Raw genomic sequence first — 20,059 nt, forward strand, 5'->3', positions numbered from 1 at the left:
TCCGAGAGGAACAAAGTACAAATCCAGGGCGAGGGCAAATACTCACGGGTGCCTCATCAGCCGTGCGGAGGTAGGGTGTCAAGCCAGGCAGAGGCCTCCCTCGGGGTGTTGAAGAAACGGAGGGACTCACCATCCTGCACACGGAGTCTGGCCGGGAAGAGGACACTATACTTGATGTTCCGGGCCCTCATCGCTCCCTTGACCTGGTCGAAGGACTTGCGCTGCCTCTGGGTTTCGACGGAGTAGTCGGGGAATATCATCAGCCTGGTGTTCTCAAAGCGGATCTCCCCCTGCTGCCTGGCTGCGCGGAGGACTTCATCCCTGTCCCTAAAGTTAAGCAGCCGCAGTATGAATGTCCTCGGGGGGGCTCCCGGGGGTCCCTGCTTAGGGGGGACCCGATGCGCCCTCTCTGCGGTGTAATGGGGGGAGAAGCGCGCGTCCGGGAGGACGGAGCGCAGCAGGTCCTCCACGTAGGCCGTCGGATCTTTGCCCTCGACCCCCTCCGGGAGGCCGATGATGCGGAGGTTATTTCTCCGGTTTCTATTCTCGGCGTCCTCCGCCCTGGATTCCAAGGCCTTCACTTTAGTATGGAGGGTGCGGAGGGACGCCGATTGCTCCATAGAGTCATCCTCCAGCAGCCCGATGCGCTGTTCCGTCTCCGTGACCCTGGATCGGAGCTTATCCATATCCTGCCGGATAAGGCCTACGTCCATCTGTACCTCCTCAATTTTCGTCGTCAGGGTGGACTGGCATGTGGCTATAGCCGCCATCACCTCCGGGAGCCAGGACGGCCGAGGATCCGAGGCGTCCATAGGCGGCTGGGCCGCCATGCGAGAAGAGCGCGTGGCGCGCGGCTCCACGTGGAAGGCCGGAGAAGCGGGCGGTGATATCTCCGGCTGCGGAGGGAATTTGAGCCTCTTGCCTTTTCCGGACTGCGCCCGGGGGGTCCCCCGCCTCATCCAGCTGGTAGCGAGCGGGTGATCAGGCGGCTGCAAGGCTTGGAAGCGGGTAAGTAGCGAGAAGCCGGCGGAGCTCACGGAGGATGCGACCGCTCACGTCGCCATCTTGGACACGCCCCGTAAGTATTCCATTGTGATATCAATCTGTATTCTGTGTTTATTGAAAAATGTTGCTACAGTGAACACACATTGTAAGACCCGGTTCACACTGGGGCGACACGACAGGCGGCTCAGCCGCCCGACGTGTCGCGTTCCATTCAATGCAATGGAACCGTTCTAATAGGAGCGACGCAAGTTGCTCCGACTTAGAAAAAAAGGTTCCTGTACGACTTCGGGGGCGGCTCGGGGCGACCTGCATTGACTTCTATACACAGGTCGTTTTGCAAATCGCCTCTGAAGTCATCCTCAGGATGACTTGCAGAGTCGCCCCCGAAGTCGTGCCGCTGCAGTGTGAACCAGCTCTTAAGAACATGTTGTTGAAAAATTTACTGATAATTGGCGAAGGGGCTGCTGTTATTTTGATGTAATCTAGAAGAAACCGGAAAGATTGCAGAGCCTAATGCTGCTTCTGGCTTTTTAACCAGTAGGAATTCCATCCTGTTTCCTCATTTACATAAAATAGGATTGTAAACGCCAGCTTTGTATTCAAGGCTGCCTGGATGTAAAAACCACCATCATACAGTTGTACTCAAATTTGCACACTCTTGGAGAATTGGTAATATACACTATGTACCATTTTTGATGAAAACACGAGTGAGCAGGCAAAACACAATTCTTTTTATTCTGTAACTGTAGGTCGTAACAGAATGGCACAATCGTAAAAAAATGGCAACCAGTAAACAAATGAAATGACTTGACTTCTGTTCAAAAGTCTGTATACCCCTAGTTCTTAGCATTTTTTAGTTCTTGGCATCAATGACAGCATGCAGTCTTTTGCAATAGTCGTTTGAGGCCCCAAATTCTTACGGGCGGTATAGCTGCCCATTTGTCTTGGCAAAATGCTTCCAAGTCATGCAAAGTCTTTGGTCGTCTTGCATGAACTGCACTTTTGAGATCTCCCCAGAGAGTGTTGATATTAAGGTCAGGAGACTGTATTGGCCACTCCAGAACCTTCGCCTTTTTTCTGCCGTAACCACTGGAGTGTCAACTTTGCTTTATGCTTAGGCTCATTGTCGTGCACAGCTTTTTATTCAGAAAAATTTAAAGTGTTTGCCAGTGTTCTGATAACATGCTGCATTCATCTTGCCATACATGTTCACAAAATTCCTCGTACCTGCAGTGCTCACCCCCCAAAACATGAGTGAGCCATGATCAGTCATATTTTTAGTATAAATGCCAAAATGTTACAATTTCTGCAAGGGTATGCACACTTTTGATTGGAACTGTATTGTTCCATGATTGCAAACAAAGCTTCTTTTAAAGTGTTACTAAACCCAGTAATATGAAATTGGTTCATCTGCACCCCCCACAGTGCCCACAGCTTATATTTTTACATAAAAATACTGCCACTATATACCTTTTTGGCTGATCTGTATACCATGGTCACATGATAAACTGCAGTGTCTGCCTGTGTGCTGAGTGTTCAGGTAGGAGGAAATTTCCACTATAGCCTGTGTCCTCATGCTGTTAATGAAGGCGGATCATCCATCAATCAAGATGTGACATCCCATTTTAGTTACTGGGCATGGAGGAGGGAGGGACTGGGCTGTCGTTTAGCATCTGTATACATGCCCACATATGTGATGTCAATATCATGTGACCTGGCTAGCTCTGATCAACAAGGAAATGTTCTCTCCAGCAATAGAGACCAAACTGAGCATGTGCAACAGTACTACCCTTACTGTGTTGTCTTATCTGGCCTTGCCAAGAGAGACCCTGCAGGAGGGGGTGGATCTGTGCATACAGTATTCAAATATATTTTTACACAATGCAGAGGATTACCCCTTACGTTCCACAATGAGTCCTACAAGCATGCTATTCTGCACATTCAGACACATTTTACTGTTGTGGGTTTCAGTAACACTGCATCACTCATGATTATGAAACCATTACAAGTGCTTTAGGTGTTTTTTATTGGACAGGAGCATATTCTGACTTATTGGAAAATGCTCCCTCACTGGGTGCCCAACCTCTTCTGTGTAGAAGGAATGACAATATTGGCTGTGGGTAGGGATTGCAATGCATGCAATACTCCCCCATCCATCCGTTTTTCATGGAGTTCTCTTCTTGTCTATGAGCAGCAAATAAAATGGGTTTGTAGATGACAGGAATATCTATCAGGTGCTCCTAATACATCTTCAACACATTGGCAACTGGTGTATATCAAAAAGTCTCTACCCGTTTCCCCTGCGGCAAGTTCTTCTTTTGACCCCCTAAACCGCTATAGGACAGGGTGGGGTTAGATTTGAAAACCACAGCATGCTGTGAGGGTATCCAAACATCCGACAATCCCAAAAAGTGTTGAATGCCATTGAGTTTTAGGCTGGCTTTACACTAGTAGAATTTTGTTTCACATTTTTTGTTTTAAGAATGTTTGCTTTGTTCTAATTCTAAAAAGTTAATGATAATGAAGGAGGAGATTAAAATGGTATACATTTGCTGTACATCTTCCAAAATTGGCCTATTATTCTCTTTTGCATGCAGTAACCAAGATTCCGTGTTGGGTGCATCAATCTGACACAGGATATAGTCATATAAAGTGCATCCAGAAGTATTCGCAGCGCTTCACTTTTTCCCCCATTCCAAACTGGATTAAATTCATTATTTTCCTCCAAATTCTACGAACAATACCCAATAATGACAATGTGAAAGAAGTTTTTAATAAACTTGCAAAGGATTTTTAAACAAACAAAAATCCCATGTACATAAGTATTCACAGCCTTTGCTCAATAGTTTGTTGAAGCCTCTTTGGCACCAATTACAGCCTCAGTTATTTTTGAGTATGATGCTACAAACATGGCACATCTATTTTTGGGCCATTTCTTCCATCCTTCTTTGCAGGACCTCCCAAGCTCTATCAGGTTGGATGGGGAGCGTCGGTGCACAGCCATTTTCAGATCTCTCCAGAGATGTTGAATCAGGTTCAAGTCTGGGCTCTGGCTGGGTCACTCAAGGACTTTCACAGAGTTGTCCCGTAGCCACTCCTTTGTTATCTTGGCTGTGTGCTTAGGGTCATTTTCCACTTGAAAGATGAACCTTCGCCCCAGTCTGAGGTCCAGAGCACTCTGGAGCAGGTTTTCATCAAGGATGTCTCTGTACATTGCTGCATTTATCTTTCCCACGATCCTGACTAATCTTCCAGTTCCTGCCTCTGAAAAACCTCCCTACAGCCACCACCATGCTTCACTGTTCCTGAGATTTGCTTTTTCTCGGATGCAGTAGTTGAAGCCTAGCAGCTCTGGCAATAGTGATGAGGTGTTTTTTATATGTTGGACAATTGCGGGTGAAGAAAAAGTAGTCCAGTTCCAATCCCTAGAGGTTTTTTTTGTGAGTTAGGAAGGATGAGAAAGCTCTCAAGAGGTGTCATCAACCTCCTAGTTATTGCAAAGATTTGAAACAAACTTCTTTCACATTGTCATTATGGGGTATTGTTTGCAGAATTTTGAGGAAAATAATGAATTTAATCCATTTTGTTATAAGGCTGTAACATTAACAAAATGTGGAAAAAGTGAAGCGCTGTGAGTACTTTCCGGGTGCACTATATGAACCCCCCAGCTAACAATACTGAAGTCAGGTTATCGGTCCATAAGTGGCTCAAATATTTAGACTGCGCAGAGCATGTGTTTTTTTTTTTTATCTTGGAAATTATGTAAAGCAACGTTTGTATGTTTTATTCAGTGTATCAGCTGCAGCAAGAGGCACCACATCCACGAAGAATTACCTGCACACAGGAGGTAGGTAGTCATGCTGTCATACATCAGTAAATTACATATTTCCCTTGCTAAAGAAAAGTCGATTTTCACTCTTGAATTTTTGAAATGCTCTATAATCTGATTATAACTACCATGTGTATGGGGTGGAAACCACTGAGGGATATCACTAAGCGGATGGGATGGTGGAAGTAATGCAAAAGATATTTACTGCAATTAGCTGACTGTACTGATTGTGGACCACATTCCTGATACATAGGGTAAAAGCAGGTTCCTCTAATTGGGACTTTAACCACTTAAGCCCCGGACCAAAATGCTGCCTAAAGACCCAAGGGGTTTTTACAGTTCGGGACTGCGTCGCTTTAACAGACAATTGCGCGGTCGTGCGACGTGGCTCCCAAACAAAATTGGCATCTTTTTTTCCCCACAAATAGAGCTTTATTTTGGTGGTATTTGATCACCTCTGCGGTTTTTATTTTTTGCGCTATAAACAAAAATAGAGCGACAATTTTGAAAAAAATGCAATATTTTTTACTTTTTGCTATAGTAAATATCCCCCAAAAACATATATAACATTTTTTTTCCCTCAGTTTAGGCCGATACGTATTCTTCTACCTATTTTTGGTAAAAAAAATCGCAATAATCGTTTATCGGTTGGTTTGCGCAAAATTTATAGTGTTTAAAAAATAGGGGATAGTTTTTTTGCATTTTTATTTATTTTATTTTTTTTACTACTAATGGCGGCGATCAGCGATTTTTTTCGTGACTGCGACATTATGGCGGACACTTCGGACAATTTTGACACATTTTTGGGACAATTGTCATTTTCACAGCAAAAAATGCATTTAAATTGCATTCTTTATTGTGAAAATGACAGTTGCAGTTTGGGAGTTAAACACAGGGGGCGCTGTAACATTTAGGGATCACTGTGTATGTGTTTACTAGTGTAGGGGGGTGTGGCTGTAGGAATGACGTCATCGATCGTGTCTTCCCTATAAAGGGAATGACGCGATCGATGCGCCGACACAGTGAAGCACGGGGAAGCCGTGTTTACACACGGCTCTCCCCGTTCTTCAGCTCCGGGGAGTGATCGCGACGGAGCGGCTATAAACGAATAGCCGCGCCGTCGTGCCGGATCGCTCCTGAAGCCACGGGGACTGCCGCATGTACCGGGGGGGGGTCCCGATCGGACCCCCGACCCACGTCAAGCAGAGCACGTATATATACGTTGATGTGCCTGCCTGTGCCATTCTGCTGACGTATATGTACATGAGGCGGTCCTTAAGTGGTTAAACAGACCACAAACATTATTATAGTAAAAATGTACACATGTATTGAACATTGATGCCAATCAACGACATCAGAGTGGAAATAAAAGCAACAAACATATATATTGGGAAAAGAGATGGAAACGTCTGAAAGCCCAAAACCTGTCCGAATGTCCAATGCGTTTTTCGCAAAAGAAAAATGCAGGTCTTCAGGGACAAAGAACTTATGGGTTCCAAATCTGTACCTTATATCCCAAGTGTTAAAGCTCCACCCATACAGGGAGAAATCATAACTCAATGATGAAAAGAGAGATATGTCCATCAGACCAGGAAGATGGCGACAGCCAATGATCCACATAGGATGAAGTAGTCCCACTGCAAAGATGGTGGTATATATTTACAGTGACAAAAGATGATGTATAGTACTTATTCCCCATAAACGCGGATCAGGTCGGTGTAGAGTGAAATCTGTGTCTTGGATCCAAGCGTCCGAACCTTAAGCTAGTACATAGATCTACCTAATGGCTGGAAAAGCCCCATTGATCTTATCGCTAAGATGGAATTGTGTGGCTGTCGTGTCTGCCAGGTGGAACCTGAAGAAGATCTGCATTTTGTTTTTTCGAAAAGCGTTGGATGTTCTGTCTGTCTTGGGCTTTCTTTTCAGCTGTTTCCATTTCTGTTCCCAGTTTATGTTGCTTTTATTTCTACTCTGATGTCGTGGATTGGTATCAATACTCAATAAATTTGTATATTTTTACTATAATACTGTTTGTGGTCTGTTAGTCCCAATTTGAGGAACCTGCTTTTACGGGATGGTGGAAGTGGTCATATGAGAGTTTTAGTTGTTAATGTATGCAGTCAGTTTTCTGTCTGATATTGTGTGAGCATTGTTTAGATATTACAGAAGCATGTGCACTCACATTTTCCCTGGCTGGCAGACCTAGCTTACAGCAAAATTAATGTGGCATATACAAAATTGTTAATACAAAAATGTAAAGCAGTCTGGGAATGGCTCTGTTGTAACCCAAGCAAGAGTTCTCTTTTTAACAGATTAGCAATAAAAGGTGATTGAATGGACTGGTGCGCAACAGCAATGCCTGAATGTGCGCATCTCAGGGTTTACTTTTTCAGTAATCAAACTGCATTATGATACAAATGTTGTTGTAATGCTGTATTAAAATTCTTAATTCTTTAATATAAAAAATTTCAATTGCATTTATGCCCATTGGACTTTGATTTAAGGGGATATCTCACAAGGGGAAGTTCATGTGTAAGAAACCTCTGATGGGATATGGTCATGCTTTCACTTCCCAGTGAGACTGAATCGGTATGCCTTAAATGGAACATATGACTCCGATATCAGAGATGGCAGAGAATGTGTTTTTTATCTGTATGGTAATTACACTTACCATACACTTCCAAAAAAAAAATTGTAAATGACTTTTTATTGAAATTTTCTAACAGGTGTATACGACAGTAAACCGCACGTAGCGGAAACAAATAAACCGGTTACAATAAGAACTGAACCAGCCTATATCAAAACATGAAGAAGGAAAAAAACGCAACACCTTTGCCCAAACAAAACATGCACATTTCATGAACCTCCAGCAGGAGGCAGATATATAGCTATGCTGGCGTGATGATGCCTCCTTTCAACCATATGAGACGATACATTCATTACAATTCCCAAATCTCTTCACCTCTCCTCGTCGGGAAAATTAAGTTCCATAAGAGCAATCATTGAATTCTAACATTATAATGGGATAAGTCAATAAACCCCCCCACCCTGGAAATACACTCCACTCAGCTATTCAGCCAGTACCGAGGAAAAGATAATAAATACACAGAAATGTAATCGGAAACTGTGTATGTAGATGTAGGCAATTGCACTTTCAACTTTTTTTTTTTTTTTTTTTTATCTTTCTAAAAATAAACCTGCCCTGTTATCAAAAATGTCAATTATAAAGAATATGTTGCAAACTAACATCCTACGGGCCCTTTTTACACGGGGCAGATCAGTAATGATCCGCCTCCGTGTGTCTGTAAGCTCAGCGGGGATCGCTCCGTATATATCCCCGCTGAGCCGGCGGCTGACAGGGCGGTCCCCGCACACTGTGCAGGGACCGCCCTGTCTTTTCTCCGCTCTCTCCTATGTGGGGATCGGATGAACACGGACCGTGTGTCCGTGTTCATCCAATCCGATCCGCAGACGGAAGAAAAAATAGGATTTTCTTCCGTCCGCAAAATCGGATCTTTGCGGAGACGGGTGATTACGGGTGTCAGCGGATGTTTATCCGCTGACACCCGCAATCACATAGGGACCAATGTATGTCCCTTTTTCATCCGCAAACGGATGGATGAAAAAGCGGACATACGGTCCGCACATGTGAAAGGGGCCTACCTTTGTACTAATTCAGATACATTGTGTTGGGCTGCTGCCTTTAGGAGATTAAGCTACATTGTATAACCCCCCCTCCCCCTCCCATCATGCCCCGTTTATTTTTAATTAATTTTTTTTTATATTTTTAATTTTTGGCTAGTGTCCTAGAAGAATGGATGTCTTCTCTTCTCTGAGAAAAGCAAACTCCATTCTTTACTTTTTGCCAAGATCAGCTGATCCTCGGCATTACCACAAAGGCCATACCCGCACCCTGCTTTGAGAAAGAAACTGAAATCACTCTGACACTTGTGTATAACGTGAGAGTAAGCCACAGAGCACTATACAGTTCCAGGGCTACAGTACATCCTTCCGGTGGAACCCTCTCCCTGAACACCCCTTGGGTAGTGTGCCCACTGGGGGGGTGATGTCTATCTAGCTTGGGCATATCCCCTGCATCCTTCCTCTCTCTCTTTGGCAAGTCTGTAAGAACCCCAGGGCTTCCCAAGACTTCAGTGAGCCTGGTAGTGTTTTTTACTTGCTGTAGTTCTTGCACTAAGAGGTAAACGGCTAAGTACACCTTTTATACAATGCTACACCCGTATATAGAGTGTAACATAGTGCCAAGACACTTTCCTCACAGGATTACACGGGTTCTTGGTGGCTCTGACGCTTTTTTTAAATTTAGCAGAGTTGTAAATAAACTACAAATACTGTCTGACACCACGGCAGAGGGACTTGTAGCTCTCAATAGAATACAGATGGGTGATTACCGTACGCTTGCCCACTGTCACTTTAAGGGGGGTGAACTTCAGCCATTTTGGCATGCTCCAATCCCATGGGCTGCAATTTTTCCATGCTGCTTCCCCTCTGGAGTCTGTCTCTGATTTCCCAAGGGCTGCAGCTGCTTCTACTTTAGCTCAGAATGAAGAGGATTGTACCCTATTCTTGTCTGAGGAGTTGTTACAAAGTAGAGTCTAAAGTTGCAGACATTATTATTTCTTCTTATAATACTGGATTTATTTAGCGCACTTTGCGCAGCACTTTACAACATTGGGGCACAGTACAGTTCAATACGGGAGGAATTGGAGCGCTGTTTGTAGGAGCTTACCATCTAAGAGACATATGTATATACAAATCAGTGTAGCGCAGCAAAATTTAAATATATTAAAATAAATAATTCCTAATACTCAAAAACTACTATAAGTGAATTGTAAATAAAATGTCTTCGTGAATTCAATATACTGTTTCAATGTATCCAGTGATTGAACTTTTAAAACTGTGATAATTCTCCACCAAGCAGAGTACCCGCTCACCACCTCCGTGTAGATAAACGATAAGCCTCGAGTTCCTCACAACCTGGTCAGACAGAGGACTCCTTTCCTCGTGAATGAGATAAGGAAACAATAGATAGAAGCAAGCTGTTCTCTCCTCTCCACCCCTGTAAATGGCTCCAATCTTTCTCTCCTCTTTAATATATGCTCCTGTGCTCAGAACTCTCCTCGGATTGTATGCATAATGACATAGAAATGACAAACATTGTGTACTTTATATGGAAATGTTTATTGCCAAACCCCACTTTAAAATACATTTACACTGAAAAATATATTTATTTATAAAAGTAAAAAATTACATAATTAGAATATAGAAAAGATCAAATTATACAATACAGTTAAAAAAAGGTGCAGGCTGAATATTTCTCTACATGTTTTGCCACAAATGGCTTCCTCAGGAGAATTTGTTTATCAGGCACTGTATACTAGAATAGAAAAATATTTTTTGAACAATACATAAAAATCAAAAGAATAAAAATCAAAAGAACAAAAATACATACCGTATTTATCGCGGTAGAACGCGCTCCCGCGTATACCGCGCACCCCTAAAGTTGCCCCCGAAATTCCTGTAAAAAAAGTTATATGATTTCATTACTTACAGTTTTGGTGTCTTCCCAGCGTCCATCGTCCGGTCCGGCGTCCGTCTGCGGCCTCGATGGTGTCCTCCCGGCTTCTCCAGCCCGCGCCTCAAGTCGAGTCCCTGCTTCCCGCGCTCACCGCCTCCGCCGACATATACCGAGTGCAGTACACTCGAGTACATTCGGCAAGGCTCGGCGTCGCTCGCGCTCACGCTCTGTGACGTTTATGCGTGAGCACGAGCGAAGCCGAGCCTGGCCGAATGTACCTGTATATGTTGGCGCAGGATTTCAAACTGAGCGCGGGAAGTGGCTATCGGCGTATATCGCGCACCCACGATTTTCCCCTTATTTTAAGGGGAAAATAGTGCACGATATACGCCGATAAATATGGTAAGTTATAACTTGTGTATTTTTGTTATTGATTTTTATGTACTGTCCTAAAAAGATTTCTTTCTATTCTAGTATACAGTGTCTGATAAAAAAAATTCTCCTGAGAAAGCTACTATTCATGGCAAAACATGTAGAGAAATATTCAACCTGTACTTTTTTCAACAGTATTTTATAATTGGATCTTTTCTCTATTCTAATCATGAAATGTTTTACTTTTATAAATATATTTTTTCAGTATAATGTGGTTGTAGTTCTGCACCTTTAAAAATCACAGAACTCCAAGTCTCCCCTAGTAGTGGAAAAAGAGGGCTGGTGAGCGTGAACTTCCTGGGAGCAGGAGGTGGGGGGGTCAGCACGCTGGGTTGAATGGGAGTCGTTCTCCCAGCGATCGCAGAGGGGAAGAGAGCGAGGAGAGCAGGCAGCTGGATTATCAGTGAGCAGGACATCGCTGTAACGGCTTAAATTTCAATTGCTATGTGTTCCCCACACTCGCTTTCACATACAGCCCCGCCTCCTGGCCCCGGTACATTGATCATTGCCCCCCCTCCGCGATCGCTGGGAGAACGATGGGCAGGCTGCATTTAGGGCCGGAATTAGAGACAGGGTAGGGGTTGGGTGGAGCAACTGGTGGCGAGTAACCCTTGAGGCCTGGCTAGTAGCTCACTTGAAAGGACTTACAATTTTGAGCCGTGTGCATCTGTATGTATACACACATACCTATCCTGTCCAAAGTCTTTGCTGACATAAATACACCAGAACCAAATGGTAGGTCACCATGCATGGGCTGTGAATAAACTAAAATGTAAATTACTATATTTAGTGTGGTGTTGCAAGACAAAAGTTCTAACCACTTTATCGCTATTTGCGTTTATCCAAACTCAATGTTCAATGCAGAATTGTGATTGGAAAAGGACATCACATTACTATCCTGTTTATCCACCAAAAATGTTGCTTCGGGATTGTTAAACATTTAATAATTTCACCTAATTACAAATGTGTGTACATCATGGAAGGGTCACTGTGGGAGTCCTAGTAAATACTGCTGCAATGTTTACTAAATACAGCTGTGTTCTTGTGCTCTAAACACTTTATATGGTTTCAGCTGACTTTCTCTGAGCATAAACAGAAATAAAGTTGAAGACTTCAAAGTGGCTAAGGAGTGGGTGGATAATACAGCTGCTTTCTGAGATTTGTTTGAGAAATTGTGGCTTTTATTTGCATTTTGAGCAAGGTGTGGTGTGTTGTATTCCTGTATGGATTGATATCCTTTTTGATGTGTTTTGCCCCGTACACACACATGATTGGAAATTCCGACAGCAAAAGTCTGATGTGAGCTTTTGAACGGAAATTCCACCGTGTCTATGCTCCATCGGACTTTTGCTGTCGGAATTTCTGGCAAAAAAAGATTGAGAGCTGGTTTTCAAATTTTCTGACAGAAAATCCTATTGGAAAATACGATCGTCTGTAGCAATTTCAGCGCTCGAAATTCTGATGCATGCTCGGAAACAATTCGACGCATGCCCGGAAGCATTGAACTTCATTTTCTCGGCTTGTCGTAGTGTTGTCGAAAGTTCAGAGAACTTTTGTGTGGCCGTGTGTATGCAAGCCAAGCTTGAGCGGAATTGTTTTTTTTTTTCGACGGAAACTCTGATCGTGTGTACGCGGCATCTGAGTTTTTCTTAATCTGTTTTGAATAGAGCCTCTGTTTGGAGTTAATAATTTTAAGCCAGTTGAGCTGTCAAGCCAGTTGAAGGACACAGTAACCTGTGTTTTTTTTTTTTTTAAATATCAAACCTATTTTCCTTACCTGCTCCGTGTAATGGTTTTACACAGAGCAGCCCAGATTCTCCTCTCCTCGGGTCCCCCGCCGGTGCTCCTGGCCCCTCGCTCTTGCCAAGTGCCCCTACAGCAAGCAGCTTGCTATGTGGGGCACCTAAGCGGAGCCGCTGCTCTGTGTGTCCATTCAGACACACACTGCTTGGCCCTGCTCCCTCTCCCTCATTGGCTCACTGACTTTTGACAGAGCCGAGTCCCTCGTGCAACATCGCTGGGAAGCAGGTAAGTATTGAGGGGGCTGAGGGGCGACTTCTGCACACATGATTTTTTTTTTTTTATCGTAATGCATAGAATGCATCAAGATGAAAAAGCCTTATGCCTTTAGGACCACTTTAAAGTGGATCTTGGGGCCAGTTTACACCACATGCAGTCCAGTGTGTGTGTGTGTGTGTGTGTGTGTGTGTGTGTGTGTGTTTTTTTTTCTCTGCATCAAAAACGTGTAGAAAGTAGTCCTATATGGTTCCCAATGACATAGTTCACACCAGTGCGGTCAGTTCCAGGGTGTTCTAGTTCCAGAAAAAAGTAGAACATGCTGCATTTGAAGAGGACAAGGGACATTGCTTTGGGGGGGGGGGGGCACAGGACACTGCAATAGTAGGAGGGCAGAGGACCCTACTGTGGGGTATAAGGGGGCAGAGAACACAGGCAGCAATGATGGCACTTTTTGTTAGAGAGATGGGAAAGTTTTAGAACCTCTGGGTTGTATTGCTGTGTGTGTCCCCTTTGAGGGAGATTTCCTCTCTGTTCAAGAAAGGTGTACGGAAGAGGGGAAAATATCCGTTAAGTTGTACTGTAATTTTCTTTTTCTTTTCTTTTTTTTTTTTTCTTTTTTTTTCATTCCTTTTTAATTTCTTTCTTTCTTTTTTTTTTTTTTTATTATTTCTTTTTGTTCCTTGGGGGGGAAAAAATGAAAATCCCACTCTTTTCCAGCTGTGGGATTTGGAGCAGCACATAATGATACGCATGTCCTAAGGATCTGTTTTGTTTTGCAGGTGGAAAACAGACCAAAGTATTATGGAAGAGAGTGAGTTGCTTTCCTTTTTTTATTAATTTTTTCCTTTTTAAATGTGTTTTTTCACTGTTTTATCAATTTCTGATAGTTGTATTAACTTGACCACGTTTTTCGGCATGAAAAAAAGTAATTTTTCAGCATGTCCAAAAAATGAAGTTTTTCCAACTTCATCATTAAAAACGATGTTGCCCACACACCATCGTTTTTGAAAAATAATGAACAAAGCGATGACTTACAACACGTACGACGGCACTCTAAAGGGGAAGTTCTATTTGCCTTTGGGCTGCTTTTTGCTGATTCCTTGTTAGTAAAAGACGATTTGCGCTTTTTTGTCTGTTACAGCGTGATGAATATGCTTACTCCATTATGAATGGTAGTTTTACCAGAACGAGCGCTCCCGTCTCATAACTTGCTTCTGGGCATGCGCGGGTTTAAAACTTTGTTTTTGCCCACACGATCATTTTTTATAACACGAAAAACGACATTTTAAAAAAACTACATGCATGTTCGACATGCACGACAGCATGTTCAAATTTTTTTTTTGGTCGTTTTTCAGAAGCCGAAAAACGATGTGAAGCCCACACACACGATCATATTAAATGACGTTTTAAAAAACGTCTTCTTTTTTTCATGCCGAAAAATGATCGTGTGTACGCGGCATTAGGGTTAAACTAGTTCTCATTCAAAGGCAATTTATAGAATTTAAAGGATACGTTTACTTTATGGAACATGTTGCATGCACATTTAGGGTATATTGTGTACCATGCTCACATGCTTCAGTACATGTCCTCCTCGCACCCCCCACCCCTCTTCCCCTTGTGACAGCGGGTTGGGGATCATCTCCCTGTACCCACTGTCACATTTTAATAACGGCTTGGCCGTGTAGGGCTCTGTCCACACAGTTGCATCATTCATTCATTCATAGTAATCTGTGAAAGAGAGAACTAAACATCCTTTTTCCAACTTCATCATTAAAAACGATGTTGCCCACACACCATCGTTTTTGAAAAATAATGAACAAAGCGATGACTTACAACACGTACGACGGCACTCTAAAGGGGAAGTTCTATTTGCCTTTGGGCTGCTTTTTGCTGATTCCTTGTTAGTAAAAGACGATTTGCGCTTTTTTGTCTGTTACAGCGTGATGAATATGCTTACTCCATTATGAATGGTAGTTTTACCAGAACGAGCGCTCCCGTCTCATAACTTGCTTCTGGGCATGCGCGGGTTTAAAACTTTGTTTTTGCCCACACGATCATTTTTTATAACACGAAAAACGACATTTTAAAAAAACGACATGCATGTTCGACATGCACGACAGCATGTTCAAATTTTTTTTTTGGTCGTTTTTCAGAAGCCGAAAAACGATGTGAAGCCCACACACACGATCATATTAAATGACGTTTTAAAAAACGTCTTCTTTTTTTCATGCCGAAAAATGATCGTGTGTACGCGGCATTAGGGTTAAACTAGTTCTCATTCAAAGGCAATTTATAGAATTTAAAGGATACGTTTACTTTATGGAACATGTTGCATGCACATTTAGGGTATATTGTGTACCATGCTCACATGCTTCAGTACATGTCCTCCTCGCACCCCCCACCCCTCTTCCCCTTGTGACAGCGGGTTGGGGATCATCTCCCTGTACCCACTGTCACATTTTAATAACGGCTTGGCCGTGTAGGGCTCTGTCCACACAGTTGCATCATTCATTCATTCATAGTAATCTGTGAAAGAGAGAACTAAACATCCTATCTGCCACCATGGCAGACAGCTTGTGTTTCTGAATGAACTGCCGAGAGCACTGATGAGTAAACTCATAGTTTCAGCTTTCAATCTGACAGCCCATACAGAGGTACGAGCTGAAAGCTGTGGGCTTCTCTGTAGGAGCCTGACATTGCACCTGCAATGCTTTGCAGAATCCTGCGGGAAGGAGGAGGGGAATAAAAAAAATTCCCCAAAAGGTAAACATAGCCTTTAAAGAAAGTGAAGTGCTAGTAAAAGCAGGAAAAGTGTTGCGAGGTTCAGAAAAAAAAGGAAGCCATACCCAAAATAGAGCATTTAGGGATATGCGATTTATTTATTTTTTGTTCTGCCAATGGTATGTGGCTTCCCATGCCCCTCTGTGTTTTTGACTCCACAGATGTCCCTCTGATTGCATACTGTGTCTAACTTGTGTATGATTGTTTGTCATGGTCATAGATTGGGATGTTTACTTGTGTTTTCTGTGTCTGTGGACAACCTTTTGTGCTTTTTGTCATTTTCATTTAATAAAAATGTATTGGGGGGGGGGGGGAGATGCTGGTACAGAAGGAGAATAAGATGCCAGTAACGCGTTTGAGTTCCAGGAACACACAAACACATTTCACACTTGTTCATGGTACTCAAAAGGCGGCTAGGGGGCGCGCAATGCTCACTGCCCAAAAGGTGTGTGTGCGTCTTTTGGTGCATTTGTCACATATAGCAGCCCATTCAAGTGAATGGCCTGCCCTATGCTGTTGTGTGAAAAATGCGCTGGAAAAAAGCATGATAAAATATATTGGCATGACGTGCAGGTGTGAGTGGGGCCAAGACTCAAAAACAAAACAAAAACAAATCAGTGACCAATATAGCCACCTTTCTTTGCAAGGACACTCAAAAGCCTGCCATCCATGGATTCTGTCAGTGTTTTGATCTGTTCACCATCAACATTGTGTGCAGCAGCAACCACAGCCTCCCAGACACTGTTCAGAGAGGTGTACTGTTTTCCCTCCTTGTAAATCTCACATTTGATGATGGACCACAGGTTCTCAATGGGGTTCAGATCAGGTGAACAAGGAGGCCATGTCATTAGTTTTTCTTCTTTTATACCCTTTCTTGCCAGCCACGCTGTGGAGTACTTGGACGCGTGTGATGGAGCATTGTCCTGCATGAAAATCATGTTTTTCTTGAAGGATGCAGACTTCTTCCTGTACCACTGCTTGAAGAAGGTGTCTTCCAGAAACTGGCAGTAGGACTAGGAGTTGAGCTTGACTCCATCCTCAACCCGAAAAGGCCCCACAAGCTCATCTTTGATGATACCAGCCCAAACCAGTACTCCACCTCCACCTTGCTGGCGTCTGAGTCGGACTGGAGCTCTCTGCCCTTTACCAATTCAGTCACGGGCCCATCAAGACTCACTCTCATTTCATCAGTCCATAAAACCTTAGAAAAATCAGTCTTGAGATATTTCTTGGCCCAGTCTTGACGTTGCAGCTTGTGTGTCTTGTTCAGTGGTGGTCGTCTTTCAGCCTTTCTTACCTTGGCCATGTCTCTGAGTATTGCACACCTTGTGCTTTTGGGCACTCCAGTGATGTTGCAGCTCTGAAATATGGCCAAACTGGTGGCAAGTGGCATCTTGGCAGCTGCACGCTTGACTTTTCTCAGTTCATGGGCAGTTAATTTGCACCTTGGTTTTTCCACACGCTTCTTGCGACCCTGTTGACTATTTTGAATGAAACGCTTGATTGTTCGATGATCACGCTTCAGAAGCTTTGCAATTTTAAGAGTGCTGCATCCCTCTGCAAGATATCTCACTATTTTTAACTTTTCTGAGCCTGTCAAGTCCTTCTTTTGACCCATTTTGCCAAAGGAAAGGAAGTTGACTAATAATTATGCACACCTGATATAGGGTGTTGATGTCAGACCACACCCCTTCTCATTACAGAGATGCACATCACCTAATATGCTTAATTGGTAGTAGGCTTTCGAGCCTATACAGCTTGGAGTAGGACAACATGCATAAAGAGGATGATGTGGTCAAAATACTCATTTGCCTAATAATTCTGCACTCCCTGTATGTATAATATATATTATACAGTCAGGTCCATAAATATTGGGACATCAACACAATTCTAATCTTTTTGACTCTATACACCAACACAATGCATTTTGATTGAAACAAGATGTGCTTTAACTGCAGACTTTCAGCTTTAATTTGTGGGTATTTGCATCCAAATCAGGTGAACGGTGTAGGAACTACAACAGTTTGTATATGTGCCTCATAAATCAAACTTTCACTTTTTAATACTTGGTTGCAAATCCTTTGCAGTCAATTACAGCCTGAAGTCTAAAACGCATAGACATCACCAGACGCTGGGTTTCATCCCTGGTGAATACTCTACCAGGCCACTACTGCAACTGTCTTCAGTTCCTGCTTGTTCTTGGGGCATTTTCCCTTCAGTTTTGTCTTCAGCAAGTGAAATGCATGCTCAATCGCATTCAGGTCAGGTGATTGACTTGGCCATTGCATAACATTCCACTTCTTTCCCTTAAACTCTTTGGTAGCTTTCGCCCCCCCCCCCTCCTCTTGCCCCTACTTTGGAAGAATGAGCACAGGGGATACAGCAGCATTGACAGTCTGAGGGGAGGGTAGTGTTCAATGTATAAGCAGGTTTAAATACACTAACTAACAAATTTAAGACAAACTCCAACTCACAATTTATAATTCATTACAACAAACTTTTTTCCTTTTTGAGGATAAAGGTTTTACATAAAAGCTGAGCACCCCTGCAGTGTTAGATTGTTTTCTGTCCTATTTAAGTATTTTACCAGACAAAAATGATGGCAAGTTTTGTATTGACATACTTGTTGACCTATTTGTATGTCCTAAATTTGTAGTTAAAAAAAAAAAAAGTTTTGTTTTCAATAAAAGGCAAACTTTTAAGCTATTTAGCAGAATTAACCAATCTAGAACTGAAGATATCTAGCATGAAAATATGTATTTCTCCAATTCTTTAAAGCAGGGATATGCAATTAGCAGACCTCCAGCTGTTCCAGAACTAAAAGTCCCATGAGGCATAGCAAGACTCTGACAGCCACAAGCATGACACCCAGAGGTAGAGACATGATGGGACTTGTAGTTTTATACCAGCTGGAGGTCCGCTAATTGCATATCACTGCTTTAAAGGATACAGCTGGATCTTCATTTAGTGGCCCATCTGTTATGTTGCCACCTGCAGGAGTAGGACTCTAGGCACAAAGACAACCCAGGGACAGCCTCCTCTGGAGGCCAATCCCCCTGTCTGCAGCAGCCAACTCCCAATTTTTACCTAGCGCAAGAGTTGGAACCTAGATTTTTTTTTTGGTCTCTTGGATCCAGTTTTTTTTCTTCCAGGTGATGAATGTTCAACAATCAAGTTGGAGGATGGGTGGCAGGCCGAATACATAAATGCTAGTTGTCCTCCCAGTACATCCTATGAGCACATGCAGTTTCAAGCAGGAATCCTGCGACATGCAGGGCAGCCCACAGGGATACCTTTCCTTTTCCTTGAGACATATGATTGATCAACCTAATGCTGATAAATTGCAGTGCTACATCTGGGTAACTCCAGACAGAGATGTCTGCCTTTTCTCTGGGGGTGCACTGGCTTCTTCAGAAAGACATCTTGTCACAAGGGATTCCCCCACTCTGCCTTCTCCCTGAGTGCTGGGGAGTACGGTCTTCTCCGGCCCTGTTTGTGGTCACAATTGCAGCGTACAGCGGTTCTTTAAAGATCTTTATTTTGGTTGATTCTGTTTTTAATGTGGATTTTTTGAGCTTGTGGCTTCACGCAAGCCTAGAGCTTATGGGGACAGTCCTTTTTGAGTTTTAGAGCAAAACTAGTACACTTTAGTTCCATTTTTCTGTAGGTTTTTAAACAAAACAACAAGTTCTGTCTGATAACCAGATAAATAATCAATGGAGCTTGACTCCTAGTTATACCAAAAAAAAAGGGCAGGTAAATTTATCTGTGGAATGGAATATATGTGTACAAGCAGAATATCAAATAAGGATCGAGTACCGTATATACTCGCGTATAAACCAAGTTTTTATACTCGAGTCACCTTTTTGCACCTGATCTCCCGGACTTTGGGGACCCGGTACTGGCACACATATAGCCCCACTCTTCCTCTACAAGTGTGCAAAATGTTGTTGTCCGGGGGACCTACGTCCCGGGGAGTAACGATTTTTCAAAGTCGGGCACCCCTTCTATAGACTCCTATGTTAAAAGGTAATTTCTCCGGTAACTTTGGGGACCAGGTACCGGCCGGACGCGAAACTTGGCACACATGTAGCCCCAGTTCTCCTCTACAAGTGTGCAAAGTTTGCTGTCTGGGGAACCTACAGCCAGGGTTTTCAAAACCGGGCACCCCTTCTGTATACTCCCATGCTAAACGTAAGTCTAGGCATGGACACAGTGAGGCATGCAGATGGACACCCTAGGCTTATACTCGAGTCAATAAGTTTTCCCATTTTTTTTTTTGTGGTAAAATTAGGTGCCTCAGCTTATATTCGAGTCGGCTTATACTCGAGTATATACGGTAATTTAGGTTTTGTGCACCATATATCTACAAGTATCAAAATGTGCAACTAAAGGGCCCCAGATCTTATCATATTTGTGGGGCTATTCCCTGGCTTTCATAAGTCCATCTTATA

At 43.1% G+C, this 20,059-nt stretch overlaps 1 protein-coding gene across 3 annotated transcripts in view; it reads left to right on the forward strand.

Annotated features, from left to right (window-relative positions):
* Nucleotides 1–20,059, forward strand: part of CHN1 (chimerin 1) — a 140,781-nt gene that overhangs the window by 24,128 nt on the left and 96,594 nt on the right. For 2 of the 3 annotated variants that reach the window (XM_040357707.1, XM_040357708.1), the window contains exons 4-5: nucleotides 4,797–4,852; nucleotides 13,604–13,635. In XM_040357707.1, the coding sequence (XP_040213641.1) occupies nucleotides 4,797–4,852; nucleotides 13,604–13,635 (88 nt within the window). The remainder of the gene's footprint in view (nucleotides 1–4,796; nucleotides 4,853–13,603; nucleotides 13,636–20,059) is intronic. The other variant, XM_040357709.1, reaches the window with a different exon arrangement.

The sequence above is a fragment of the Rana temporaria genome, chromosome 6 (assembly GCF_905171775.1).
Source record: "Rana temporaria chromosome 6, aRanTem1.1, whole genome shotgun sequence".
NCBI lineage: Eukaryota > Metazoa > Chordata > Amphibia > Anura > Ranidae > Rana > Rana temporaria.